Here is a 14158-nt window from a genome sequence, read left to right as displayed (position 1 = left end):
TTTAGGGAGCAGGCTAGCAGGCGGGGCCCATTACTTACATCATAGGAGCCTACAGAACACAAAACACTGTTGCTGTATGTAGATTTTATTTTATTTGTTTTTTATCTTATATTTTGGAAATCTACATCCTGGGGTTTTTTCCCCTTTGCTTTTTTTTTGGGGGGGCGCCAAGAGAGTGGGGCCCTAAGCTACAGCTTGTTTAGTTTATACGTAAATCCAGCACTGGTTGGGACAGAAAAGCCTCCACTGCTGCATTTCTGCCAAGCAGCTCCGACTGAAGCTTTACCTGGAAGCATTTTTGAATTTGGCGCCAGAGGGTCCGTCGCTAAGGTGGTTGCTAAGGACGCCCTGGGCTCTCAGAAAGACGTCGCTATTTCCTACTTCCTGCATTCAGGCCAGGCTGGAGAAGGCACTCCTTGCGAATCGCTCTGGTAAGGGCTGCTTTCTCCGGGTCCTCCCCTCGCTGAGCCTTTTTGCATAAGGAAAGGGAGCTCCCTGTTTCTCTCTGCGTGTTTCCCACCCTTCCACCCGGGGGGGGGGGAGGCTGCTCGTTTCTCTCTGTGTGTTTTTCCCTCCTCCACCCGGTGAAAAAGGCTGTTTGCTTTGTTTCACTCGGTCACTGATAAAGTCTTCCACCGGGAGCTTGCCTACTTCAGCGTTGTCTGCCTTCTGTGCGTTGCCTTGCATGTAAGTTTGGAGCTGCTGGCTTAGAAAAGCTTCCTTTGCGTTTAAGTTTGGAGCGGCAGGTTTGAAATGCTCTCTCTGTTTGTTTGGTTAGAGAGCACAGCTTTTGATTATTATTTTTTAAGACTACAGCTGCTCATTTTTTGATTTTTTAAAAATGTTCTCTCTGTGTGTTTTGCATTTACGTTTGGAGATGCTTTTTATTTTTTTAAAGGCTCTGTTTTTCATTCAGCTTTAGCTCCCCCTTAACGTTTGGCCTCGTCCACTTGGCCCTCAGAACGATGGTAATAATCTGGCGCTCTGGCAGAAAAAGTTACCCTGCCCTTGTTTTAGAACAACCGGTACAAGGGAGGGGGGGGGATGCACTGAGCAAGTCCCAAAAGGAAAAGCGGGAACTGGGTGTAGGGCCCCTTCAGAGATCAGTCTGAACCTTCAAATGCAACAAAAGTTAATGCAAAAAATAACTTGTACATTTGGCAAAAATTAGTGTTTGCTTGCACAGTTGTAACAGATCCTATCATGGGAAAACACAATTATACAACTATATAATGTGTGAAATGACCCTGCATGTCTGGGACTTGGGAGCTGTGTGTATGTGAGAGAGAGATTCTAAGGTTTGGTTGTCTTGTAATCCATATTTAATTTCCTAAATGAGAAGTGCTGCTGATCAAGATTTTACTGAGAATCCTCACAATCTCAGAAGTGTAAGGATGGTTGTGGTAGCTTGGTGATACAGCATGAAGCACTTTGCACATGCACAAGCTGAGCAAGTTTTTAAAAGCGTGTTTGGAATGTGTATTTATTTGTTCTAAGTAATAAAATGAGTCTTTGGTGTGATAACAACAAAGAGGGGGGAATGAAAATTACTGGTGATTGTGGGTTACTGTGAGCACAAAGGTATGTTTTGGGCAGGAGCAGGTCAGATAAACCTTGTGGTCACAGACTTCTTTAGAGGATTGCTGTATGAAATGTTTGGTTTTAGATTGTTTTAGATCTGCTTGAAAACAATTTGGTAAGTATCAGAAAAGAATTGAGGGTTTTTATTTCTTTTTAATGGGTGCCAGGATAGTGTTCAATAGGACTTCTTTCTGGAAACAGATCGAGACTAGGAAAAGCAAATGGCTGAAACAAAAATAGAAAGTATTTATATTGACTGCTTAAATAAAGGGCTACTTTGGACTATTGAAACATTTGCAGTACATGAAAATTTGTTTGCTATATGTCAAACTTTATTCATGACTCAGTGAAGGATTCTGGCAATCACTTTATGTTTTGACATCCTCTCAATTAATATTATAGTGATCTTACATGTCACCTGCAGAGGTATGTAGTTTTGTATGACATTAGAGAATATTGTAAAGCATTTCTTCCTAGAACGATTTTTTATTTATTTAGAAAACTCTTCTGAGTAATGAGATTACTAATTTAGTAATTAAAAACTGACTTATTACTATTTTCAAAAATCAATATTAATGTATGATACGGTTCCTCAAGGTTTGCCATCACTGTAACTTACTCTAGCCACTACCTCCAATATCTCTGCTTCTTTGAAAGTTATTGCTCTTGCATGCCACTGCTATACTGAATCTGTGTTTGTTGAAGGTGTGTTTAGTGCCCATAACAGCACTGACAGCATAAGTTTGCAGGAATTCTAAAAGCAAACACACTGTTGTATAGGAAATTAGTTGTATGTTCTAGTTTTTTTCTAAAAATGAAGATGTTATATTTCTAACGATTGCTAGCAGTAAATTCATTTGGATTGGCAGGAAACAAAGACTGAGGTTCTGATTTGGATATATTGAATATGATTTAAAAACTTTTAATTCCTATGCTCATGAACAGATGTGTATGTATTTCCTTTTGACTATAATAATACAAATATGCTCCTGCAGATCTCTTTAACTGCCACCACCCAAAACTATTGCTATTATGCATTTTGTAAATTTGATAATTTGTTATCCTTATCGCTTTGGCTATTGTGCCTTTAATATTAAGCAGAAATGTTGCAGCAACTATAGTTTGTTCACGTGCAACACTACACGCATGCCAGTGACTTCAATGGAGGAAATGGAAAGAAACCAGATGGCCATATGGCCATTCTAAACGTTTCAGGCAGCAAGCAGTGATCTGGATTACACTCAGAATTATAATTCTCAAGATCCCATAATGCAACAGACTATTCCAGGACCCACTAGTGACATAGCTTTAATGGCTTTAATGTTATCTTAGGACACCACTAGATAATCTTGTGTGTTCTTCACTTCCCCATGCCTTTTCCAGCTTTCATTGTTGCTGCTGTCTCCAGCTGGCTTACCTCAGGCAGACTAAAATGGGGATTTCCACACTGAACACTGTCTGCCTCTTTTGGAAACAAGTTGTGTCAGACTGAATTTTTTTCTTACAGTCCTTCTGACTGAGAAATCCAAGATGTAAAGTAAGGGTGGAGGGAGGTGTGGAGGAAAGTGAGAATGAAACAATTGTTCATGTGCATGGGAGGTAACTTTGCACAATTAATCAGCCTGCATGGCTGCCTCCTGAAGGATGGCGTATGTCTTCCTGCTCGTGAAGTCCAAGTGGTCTGCCCTTGATTCAGTTCTGGGTTTCATGCCATGTCACGTAAAAGGTCCCCTTTTGCATTATTTTATTATAGATATAGAATGGTTGGGGGGACACTGAGCAGTACATTTCCCACTCCTGGTAAAGGCTCTATTTGACTCATTTGCAAAAGCTGCCTTTCACTCATTTGCAACTACTAAGAGTATGTACCAGGATGAATGCGGAAAGCCCTTGAAAGGCTAGCTTGTATCTCAGAGTAAATGTTTAGCAGTTCCTGGATTAGGCAGAATGATATCCAGTTAGAATCTCCAGAATATGATATGACGTGAACTGAAAAAAAGCTCTTTATTAGGGGGATGATTGTGAGAAAAGAACTGAAGCTACAGTGGTGCCTCGCAAGATGAAATTAATTTGTTCCGCGAGTTTTTTCGTCTTGCAGTTTTTTTCGTCTTGCGAAGCACGGTGTCGGAAAAGTTTTGGAAAAGCTTCAAAAATACCAAAAACCTCAAAAAAGGCTACCCCACCGTGTGCTATGAGTTGCTCCTTGAAGTCAAGTCGCAACTGTATTAACGGTTTTAAGAAAAAGGATACAAACTTGCAAGACGTTTCCGTCTTGTGAAGCAAGCCCATAGGGAAAATCGTCTTGAGAAGCAACTCAAAAAACAAAAAACCCTTTCGTTTTGCGAGCTTTCCATCTTGCGAGGCATTCGTCTTGCGAATGCTGGCCACTGTACTGTCTTCAGTTTGGAGAATTGAAGAAGGTAAACCAGCAGTGACTTTGTATGCTACAGTAGGTTTTGTGCAGCTTTCTATAAAAATGGCCATTTAGCTATATGGTTTATGAAACAAGGGTGCTGCCATTTATCTATACTTTACTCAGGGTTTGTGCCTCTGATAATTTCAAGATGGCAACAAACTGTTAAATCCCTGCTTCTGCCCATCACGTCTGGCTGGATGAAGGCAAACAAGTTGAAACTTCCTCCAGTAAGACATAAGCTGTGCTCAAACATTTTATCTGGAGCTCTGACCCAACCACCTCAAGTGCGTGGACTCATCTTCATAGAATCATAGAATTGTAGAGTTGGAAGATACCCTGAGAATCATCTAGTCCACACACACACACACCCTAATGCAGGAATATGCAGCTTTCCCAAACAGGGATCGAACCTGCAATCAGCACCATGCTCTATCTAGCCAACTGAGCTATCCAAGCTTTTCATTTCTGATTTAACTGGGCTCCCAGTCACAGGGAGGTTTCTAAACTTGTTCAACCAAATGCACTTAGAAATCCTCTTCGTGTGTTTGCACTAAACACACAAATGTCTGAAGAGGAGCCCCCACATCCAAAGATGTTGGTTTTGTTTCATTCTTATGTTGGGATGAATGTATTACCATGGCTGAAGGAACCATGGTTTAGGAAGCAAGCTGATTTTGATTGAGTTTTAGATGGGTTGCCCTCCCATTGAAAGACCTCATTCATAGCATGTTCATTGGTGGCAAGGAGTAACTTTCATCAGTTTAAGGTGTTAATAACTTTGATTCCTATCATTCCTGCCCATGGGCCAAACTACTTGGAGCAGATGGGAGTTGTCCAAAACTTTTGAAGGGCACCGTGTTGGCTACCCCTCTTCTATAAGTAAAAAAACCAAACATACACAGAGTAGTTCCGATCATATCTGTTCTGCTTCCATTGCTGAATGTGAGCAGATACATGCCAACTGATGCTGTGAACCAGATTTGGCTTGATAAATCCAAGCATTCATTCTTTACAGCACCAGTTAGCTATTTCTAGTCTCTTTTTAGGTGCTTCCAAGTCACACAGCCTGGCCTGTGTGAGTGATATTCATGAACAGCATTTCTTTGAGAACAGCCTCCAATTCACAGGCCCCATAGATGTGACTGTTGCAAACTCTGCCTTTAATGGACAAAGTGCTGGCTTAGATCTATCACTTGGCATCATTGCTAGTTGATTCTCAGAACAGTGCTGGAAATTCACAGGACAGCAAAGAGGGAAGTGCAAGAGAATTGGTGACAGAATAAATAAAAGAACAGGCATGTCTTTCTGATGATGGAAAAAATGTGCATCAAGTACCTTTCCTAGAGTTGGAGTTCTGCTTCTCAATAAAAGTTCTGAAAATACCTCTCAAAAGACAGTGAAGATTATTGTTGCATTTTAAACCTGAAGCAAAGCGGTAGCAGCACTATCAAGAGTTCTGTAGAAAAAAAAATAGAAATACAAAAACTGCATCCTCACAGACATCCTATAAATGTAGAGGAGCCTGTGATTTTACCATATCAGTACTTAGAAAGTACTGAATGTCTTTGCAATCACTGAGAAGTCATTTAATTGGATTTCTTGTGCACCTGCAGGCTGAGCAAAAAATATCAGATTTGTACATACAGATATTTATATGGCTGTTGCTGAATGAATCTCTCTTCTTTTTTTAAAAAATGAAGACCTTTATTTTAAATAGCTATCAGTCAGAATGGGAAAATAATAATCTACAGTGGTACCTGTAGCAAATTAATTCGTTCTGGAGGTCTGTTCTTAACCTGAAACTGTTCTTAACCTGAAGCACCACTTTAGCTAATGGGGCCTCCTGCTGCTGTCACGCCGCCGGAGCACGATTTCTTTTCTTATCCTGAAGCAAAGTTCTTAACCTGAAGCACTATTCCTGGGCTTGCAGAGTCTGTAACCTGAAGTGTATGTAACCTGAAGCATATGTAACCCGAGGTACCACTGTATTTTTATTTGGCACAAGGATACATACTTGGCTTTTAGATTTTTCCAGGTTCATTTTTCTTCATATCTTTAGTACGAGACAGAGATAAGGGGTTAGTGATTGTGGGAAAGTGATGTTTTTTCCTCAAATGAAGAAAATTGCATCTCTGAGATTTTATATGCAAAGTTCTGAGTTGTGAAACTTTATAGTAAGCAATTGGACCCAACTGAGGTATGACTTGAGATGGACATTGCATGATGTGATTGTGAGTTACTTCTAGGTAAGTGGGCATAAGATTGCTGCCTAAATAACATTTTTGGAGCCCCATTGTATACTTGGCATTCTATACCATGTAGAGTGTAAATACTTTGTGCCATAAAGCCTTTGATGTGCCACAAGGCTTTACTCATTTTTTACTTCTTAGTAGACATGCATTGAACTGTGCTTTTAAGCTGCTGCCCTATATATTTACTTATTAACGTCAACTGAGTTTTCTTCTGAGGCTTCTGACATCTGGGTAAACACAATCTGAGTTGTGGTTTTTAGGCTGCATTCACAGTCTACTTAAAAATTACTCAGTTTAAGGATACAACAACTGCCCTAGAGTAAGTGGGTTGTGGACACTTTTTAGCAATAGATTAATGGAAATAACTTTTTAATCTCAAAAGTATACAGAAGTACCTCAGGTGACATACGCTTCAGGTTACATATGCTTCAGGTTACAGACTGCGTTAACCCAGAAATAGTGCTTCATGTTAAGAACTTTGCTTCAGGATGAGAACAGAAATCATGCTCCTGCGGCGCGGCAGCAGCAGGAGGCCCCATTAGCTAAAGTGTTGCTTCAGGTTAAGAACAGTTTCAGGTTAAGAACGGACCTCCAGAATGAATTAAGTGCTTAACCCGAGGTACCACTGTACAGATAAACTGAATTAGTGCTATACATGTAAACCTCTGTAGACATTGCTGTGTTTGCATATATCCCACAAGGAAGTAATACATTCCACATTACATGAAAATGACAGCATATTCTCAGCTAGCACATAGGGGAGTTTTTGAAGTGCTGAAAATTCCAGAGTTACTTGGATACAATGAATTTAAATGAGGTTTGTGCACAGAGGAGCCTTGTTTCAGTAACAGGTATGTGTTGTCAAAGAGTTTAGAAGCACAGGAAATATCTTCAATAATTGCAGGAAAATGCTGGCCTCTGTTTATTGTAGTTTATGCCAAGGAAATAGCACCAGGCATCTGAGGCAAAACCTTCAAACACAGATCTTAAAAAAGAAAAACCCTCACTGCTGGTACATATTGGGCTGGCCTTTCAGAAACGCTGCAATCAGTGTTTTTTCTGATTGGTGCATTTGTGGAAACAATATCATTCAGAAATATCATTCTTATTGAATTATGATGCAATAGTCATGGTTTGTTTAGGTTTAACATGAAGGAGGCTTTTGACAGTAATTCCTGTTCGGCTTACAAATGAAATGCAAGTTGCTGTCTTCACAAAATAATTGTGCTGCTTCACTCTGGCTAGAATGTGTGTACATTTCTTGGTGACATTTTAAAAATTTGAGGGTAGCACAGAACTTACTAGCCGCAGTGTCGAAGAAGAAAGTATACTAACAAAATTATTTGGTCTATGTTTCTGCAATGGATAGTTCCCCGCCCACTCTCAGTTTAGTAACTGTGAAAATAATAAATGGATTCAAAGGTAGGTAGTATAAGACACCTAAAGTAAATCTACAAGTGTACAAACTATTGTGTGATGTAGAAACACTCATAAGAACAAGAAGCAGCTTCAGCTTACAGTATAGATGTCAACCCTTCCCAACATGAAAATATCTGTCAGGTTTTGGGTTTTTATATTACAATCAGTGGAATATATGGTCATCTGTTTACTGCTGTTGAGTAAAACATTTCTGAACTTCAGTTACCAACCATTTGCTGCTACTTCTATCTCACAGCTTTTCTGTAGAGAAGTGCTATTTCTTGTCAAGGTTCTGAGAACTTTATGCAACTCATCAAACTCTACAAGTAGATGTAAAAACCCAAGACAAAGGTTTGGAATGGTTTACAGTGGTACCTCAGGTTACAGACGCTTCAGGTTACAGACTCCGCTAACTCAGAAATTGTACCTTGGGTTAAGAACTTTACTTCAGAATGAGAACAGAAATCGCATGGCGGCAGCGCAGCGGCAATGGGAGGCCCCATTAACTAAAGTGGTACCTCAGGTTAAGAACAGTTTCAGGTTAAGAACGGACCTCCAGAACGAATTAAGTTCTTAACCCAAGGTACCACTGTATTTTTAAGTAAATTGTGGTCCATCATATTTTGCTTTATGTAGCTGTGCCTTCCTGAAGGGCCTGTTGGAGTTGCCAGGAAGTTATAGTAACAGTGCAAATGTGTGCCTGAGGGAAGGAGTTCAGAAAGCAGGGAAATGTGGCTGTTAACTTCAAGATCAACATATCACCTCCTCTGTTGTGTCGGTACCAATTTAGGTCTGTCTGGTCTTGTTGGAAATTATGAAAGCAAGCGTTTGTGAGTTTTCCAAAGTGTTTAAACTTCCCCCTAGACAGTCAACTTGTTTATCTGTAGTACTGAATGTACCTGTACATGGTATGATGACTGTTGTAATGAGCAGTTATGCTGGGTTCAAGCTGCCACAATACCACAAAGAGCCATACTTATGCATTCATTTGGAGAAGAATCTCTAATGAGACCAGCAGTGTCTTTACTCTCCCTGCCCTGCCTTTGACATCTTTAATGTTCTGCTGAAGAACCTAATATTTCATCTTGAACTCCAGTATGGGACTGATCCAATGAATGCAGTGAGAATTCAGCAGATGGCCTAGTTTCTTATGACATATTCAGTACATTCATGCATCTTCTCTGAGCAGCTGGATCACTACTATGCCTTAAACAAATCTAAATGTGTCTTTGTTTAGATCAGCATAGAATAATACAAATCACTTGCAAAGTGGTAATGGATGTGGAGCATTTTGCATGCAATAGTCTCTTAAGCATACAGAAACTTTGAGATAGATATATCATAATTTCAAGATGCTGGCTTGCTGTAATTTATTTTTTGACTATTTGATGGAATAAGGTGAGTAGTGGGACTCAGAATGTGTAAGGAAACTGACTTTGGGTAATATGGTTTCAAGTGATTGGTATCGTAGTGACTTCTAATAGATGGGGCTTCAAATTTATTAGATAGGATGACTCCTAGTGATTCCAGCATGAGTGAATGCCTTGAAACTTTGTCAGAGAGTGTCTGTATGTAGGATGTGGTTTTGCCACACTCTATGTAGTATTTCAAACATTAATTTTTAAGTTTAAAATTGTAGGGCTTTAGAATGGTTCTCAATGGGATATTTAGCTATATAGTCTAAATGCCAAGTTTGGTTAATGAGCCCTCTCATTATCCTAGTTAAATGGGTAGTTACTTGGTTGCTAGTGCTGCGGTATTAAAAGTTGTGTCGTTCCCAGGCCATCTGGGTGTGCATATGCTTGTGAGCCCAGGGGAAACGGTGAAGGATTGCTGATTTGCAAAGTAATTACGCTGGCCATAAAAAAGGAGAAGTGTTGGGTGGGGGTGTTTTTTAAAGGAGTTTCCAGACTGAGACCTTGGAAACTTCAAACTTGTATGTCATAAGTTCTTTACAGCATTATAAAAGTATGCTTGCTGGCTGTTCAAAAACAGTATCTAGCTTAATGTTCTCTCTCTCTCTCTCTCTCTCTCTCTCTCTCTCTCTCGCCAGGTGTTCAAGATGAATCTGGACAAACTCAGCAAACCTGAACTACTGACACTATTTAGCATTCTTGAAGGGGAACTAGAAGCCCGAGATGTTGTCATAGAAGCCTTGAAGGTAAGCTATAAATTACTGGAAGAGCTGCTATGCAAGAGTGCTGCTGCAGGTGCTGTCCTCATTTTCTACCCAAAGATATATTGTTCGCTAGCAATGGTTTATATACTGTTCAACAGTTCAGGCTTTATTAGCAGTATTGGACCTCAAATGGTATGTAGCCACCTATATATTGGCATTTCATGTCCAAATTGATAAAAGGCACAGAAAGTGCTATGGTTAAACACCTTGATTATTACAAATTCAAACACATCATTTTTAAATCAGAATTGTTCTCATTTCATCACAGAAGAATAGTGCGACTTGAAGATCTTGTTCTAACTGTCATGTTTCAGCATGTTGTTCTAAAGAAATGGCCTGGTGAACAGCAGCTGTAGGAGTCTCAACAGGCAGAAGCACCAACACAGATATTTCCTCAGAATACCTAACTATCCTTGCTGGCTTCTATCAGTCCTCTTCTGAGGCCTCCTCTGCAGTACAATATTTGTACAGGGTTAAAGTCTGTTGCTAGGAGACATATTGGCATGATTTGGTTCTCAATAGACCTTATCCGCCTAGTATTTTTAAGTGTTTTCATCGCATTTAATTTATGCTTACCCCTTTTTTGCATTTTCGGTTGGCGGTGATGAAAACAAGGCTTGCTTGGTAAATGTATGTACTTGCTTAACTGCTTAAAGAAAAAACAAGAAGAATGAACCACCACAATTTTTGGTCCGTTGGCGTTTTCTGCAAGGGTAAATAACAAAACACGTACGTTTCCAAGCAGAATTCAAAGTGTTGGTTCTGACCTTTAAAGCCCTAAACCAGGCATAGGCAAAATCCGGCCATCCAGATGTTTTGGAACTACAATTCCCACCATCCCTTGCTAACAGGACCAGCGGTCAGGGGTGATGGAAATTGTAGTCTCAAAACCTCTGGAGGGCCAGAGTTTGCCTTTGCCTGCCCTAAACAGGCTTGGCCCTGTATACCTGAAAGAGCGTCTCCACCCCCATGCCGTCCAGTGCCGAGGGCCTTCTGGCGGTTCCCTCACTGTGAGAAGCAAAGTTGCAGAGAACCAGGCAGAGGGCCTTCTCAGTAGTGGCACCAGCCCTGTGGAACGCCCTCCCATCAGATGTCAAAGAAATAAACAACTATCTGACATTTAGAAGACACCTGAAGGCAGCCCTGTTTAGGGAAGTTTTTAATGACTGATATTTTAATGTATTTTTAATCTTTTGTTGGAAGCCGCCCAGAGTGGCTGGGGAAACCCAGCCAGATTGACAGGGTATTAATAATAATAATAATAATAATAATAATAATAATAATAATAATAATAATACATAACTTTATAAGGAACTTTTTAAGCCTAGCTATTCTGAGCATAATGTCTAGGCAAGAGGAGAGGAAAGGAGGCAAAAATACAACCTGGATAAAATGGCATTGTTCTTAGTGAAACGGTGTGGTAATCAATCATATAAGGTCATTCCTCTTAGCTTTTCATTCAGTCTGAAGGTGCCCATTATGTAAAAGTTAGAGACAAATAAGCATGGATTGGAGCATGTGAAGACAAATGATGTCATGGGTAGACTTGTGTGTGGATATTAATGAGTAAGAACATAGATTACCTTAGTATATTTTATTAGTATTTATAATTTTATTATTATTTCACAACATTTATATCCTGTTTGATTGTAATAAAACTAATAAGCCATTTACAAAAATAAAAATTAAAACATTAAAATCATCGATAAAAGACAGTTAAACAATTCTTAAGAAAGTTAAATCAGCTGTAAGCAAAAAGAGACCAACGCACATGTCTGCATTCTACATGTCTGGGTAGGTTTTTTAAAAAATGTTTTAAGCAGCTGCCAGATAGAGCACAGCAATGGGGCCTTCCTGTTGTCAACAGGTAGGGAGTTCCACTAGATACCTCCCACATTAATCTGTATGAACTGAGCAGTGTGCCAGATGGAGTCACCCAGGCAAGGGCAAAATTTGTAATGAATGTTTTAGTGCTGCCTAAAAGCTAAAAGAGAGCTACTGCTACTGCTGTAAGACTGTTCTACCTCAATATCTTCTAGGCCCAGTGTAAAAACATGTGATTGTTTAAAGGAATTTAAAGACAATTAACACCCAATAAAAGCAACCAGGGATCGAATTTGCAGAACATTTGCTGCAGCATCCACGGCTGCTATGCTGTTAGATCCTGGGTTCTTCTGGGGCGCAGCAGCTGGAACTTTCTGTCTGCCAGCCTCATGGAATCTGTAAACAAACAAACCCACTCAGGGAATCAAGTTGTTGAGCAAAAAAAAAAAAAATCCTTTCCGCTGCCTTTACCTGCTGTGAATTGTTGCAAGTCCCCACTTGTCTGTATTAAAATTAATTAGAAGGCATTTGAATGAGTAGTCTGGGCATTTCCTGTTGCCACAGCAAGTTGCATGAGAGATCAAATCAAAACACAGATCAGCAAAACAAATATCAGTTTTGCCAAAAGTCTCACAAACAAGATGCCATCTTTGAAAACCTGCTTAGTCGCTTTGAAACCTGTAAGTGCTCTGGCTTCTCTTGATCCACCCTGTACCCCCACTGCACACCGACCCACCACTGTAACTGCCAGAGGTACAGGAATGTCATAGAATTATCATAAATATTTGAAGTACTTGGCAGGTAAAACTCTCATCCTATAAAGCCTAGAAAAAGTAGGGGCCGCATGCTTTTGGTGGGAAGGGATACAAAGATGTATGGAGGCATTACCAATGCAGAAGGAAGAGGGGATGCTCTGGTGCTTATCTATCATCTATCTATCTATCTATCTATCATTATCTCCCGCCCATTTGGCTGGGTTTCCCCAGCCGCTCTAGTGGCTTCCAACAGAATATTAAAAACACGATAAAATGTCAAACATTAAAAACTTCCCTAAAAGGACTGCCTTCAGATGTCATCTAAAAATCAGATAGTTGTTTATTTCCTTGACATCCGGTGTGAGGGCGTTCCACAGGGTAGGTGCCACTACCGAGAAGGCCTTCTGCCTGGTTCCCTGTAGCTTTGCTTCTTGCAGTGAGGGAACCACCAGAAAGCCCTCAGAGCTGGACCTCAGTGTCTGGGCTGAACGATGCGGGTGGAGACACTCCTTCAGATCTTCTCTTCGAGCTCCCTTTCTGCCTTTCCATTTTTTAACATAGGTAATTGATGTGCATATGGCAGCTGTAGTCTATAGGCTACAGACTTGGCTGTCTCAGTTACACCTGAGTTGATTCTTCATCTTGTTCCAAACAGAACAAGTTCCTGTTCCACATATTAGGAAGAGGAAAATCAGATGCTTACTGCTTATACTGCTCTGGATACTGAGGGATAAATGCTGAATGTATGCACAAACATTTTTTTTTAAAAAAAGTAAGCCCGTTTGAATAAAACCATTTAATAATGCTGTCTTGTCTCTTTTCTCTTGGGAGAGATTCGGATATGGGTTCCAGTTTCAGGTTTTTCATGTGGTATAGACTAAACTGATTTCATTTCTGCAAAATATGTGCAATACTTCCTCAGCAGACAATGATTTCTGGTTCTGTCTGAGCTGGCTGTCTTTAAAATAAAAAAAGGACGCTTTATTCTCCTTTCACTTGGCTTCTTCCTCTTTTTGTTTTTTCATGCTTTTTATTTACCACTTTCTTATTACTGTTTCTGAGGAATGAATCCAGTATTTTAGTGACTTTATTAAAGCTTTATCTCGTACATGCAAGCAAAACCAATGTGCCTTCCCATTTGGTAATTTTGGAAAAGGAAGGAAATGGGCCTCTTTCTGCAGCCATCTATGGGGAAGTCCATGTGCTCATCCTTTTCAAAATCTGTGCCAAGATACTACTTCTAATCGCAAATGACACTGGCTTATATCCAACAGAAGCCTGTGAAAGGGGAATTTCCTGCCCCCTTTGCTGCAGCCCTCAGAATCCCCTGAAAAGTGTCTCCTGAGGATGTTATCCTTTTGGGTGAATTGCTTTACAGACTAAGTAAGAACTCCCATTCTAACACTTTAGGATAATAGATTTGGCATTTCGTACCGACTTATGTATATGGTTATGCATCAATGCTAGCTAAGAACAAAAGTTCACCTGCTATGCATGTATGAGAAATTCAGTTTGCATTTAAAGGTGAACTTACCTAGGGCACTTTCCTTAACAAGATGCAAACTAAAACACATTCTTTGAAATTTGCACTTCTCTGAATTTTGCAATGCAGTTCTCCTGCCCAGTAGAACTGTGTGCAAAAATACATACATTAGAGAAAACAACATTAAAATGAATTATATTTTGGAAAACTGCTTTGCAAAAATGTGTTTATATAAAATTATATACAAAT

The 14158-nt window shown here is 39.9% G+C and overlaps 1 protein-coding gene across 2 annotated transcripts in view; it reads left to right on the top strand.

Moving 5' to 3' along the window:
* The first annotated feature begins 373 nt into the window (after nt 1-373).
* The window catches only part of CTTNBP2NL (CTTNBP2 N-terminal like), a 31466-nt gene continuing 17681 nt past the window's right edge, over nt 374-14158 (top strand). Inside the window, exons 1-2 of one of the 2 annotated variants that reach the window (XM_081195477.1) lie at nt 374-431; nt 9722-9829. In XM_081195477.1, coding sequence (XP_081051603.1) covers nt 9731-9829 — 99 coding nt within the window. In that variant the 5' untranslated portion in view covers nt 374-431; nt 9722-9730. The other variant, XM_081195476.1, reaches the window with a different exon arrangement.

Source organism: Podarcis bocagei, assembly GCF_964188305.1.
Source record: "Podarcis bocagei genome assembly, chromosome: 5".
Taxonomy (NCBI): Eukaryota; Metazoa; Chordata; class Lepidosauria; order Squamata; family Lacertidae; genus Podarcis; species Podarcis bocagei.
The sequence above is the reverse complement of the archived record's forward strand: the minus strand, read 5'-3'. Positions and strand labels throughout refer to the sequence as shown.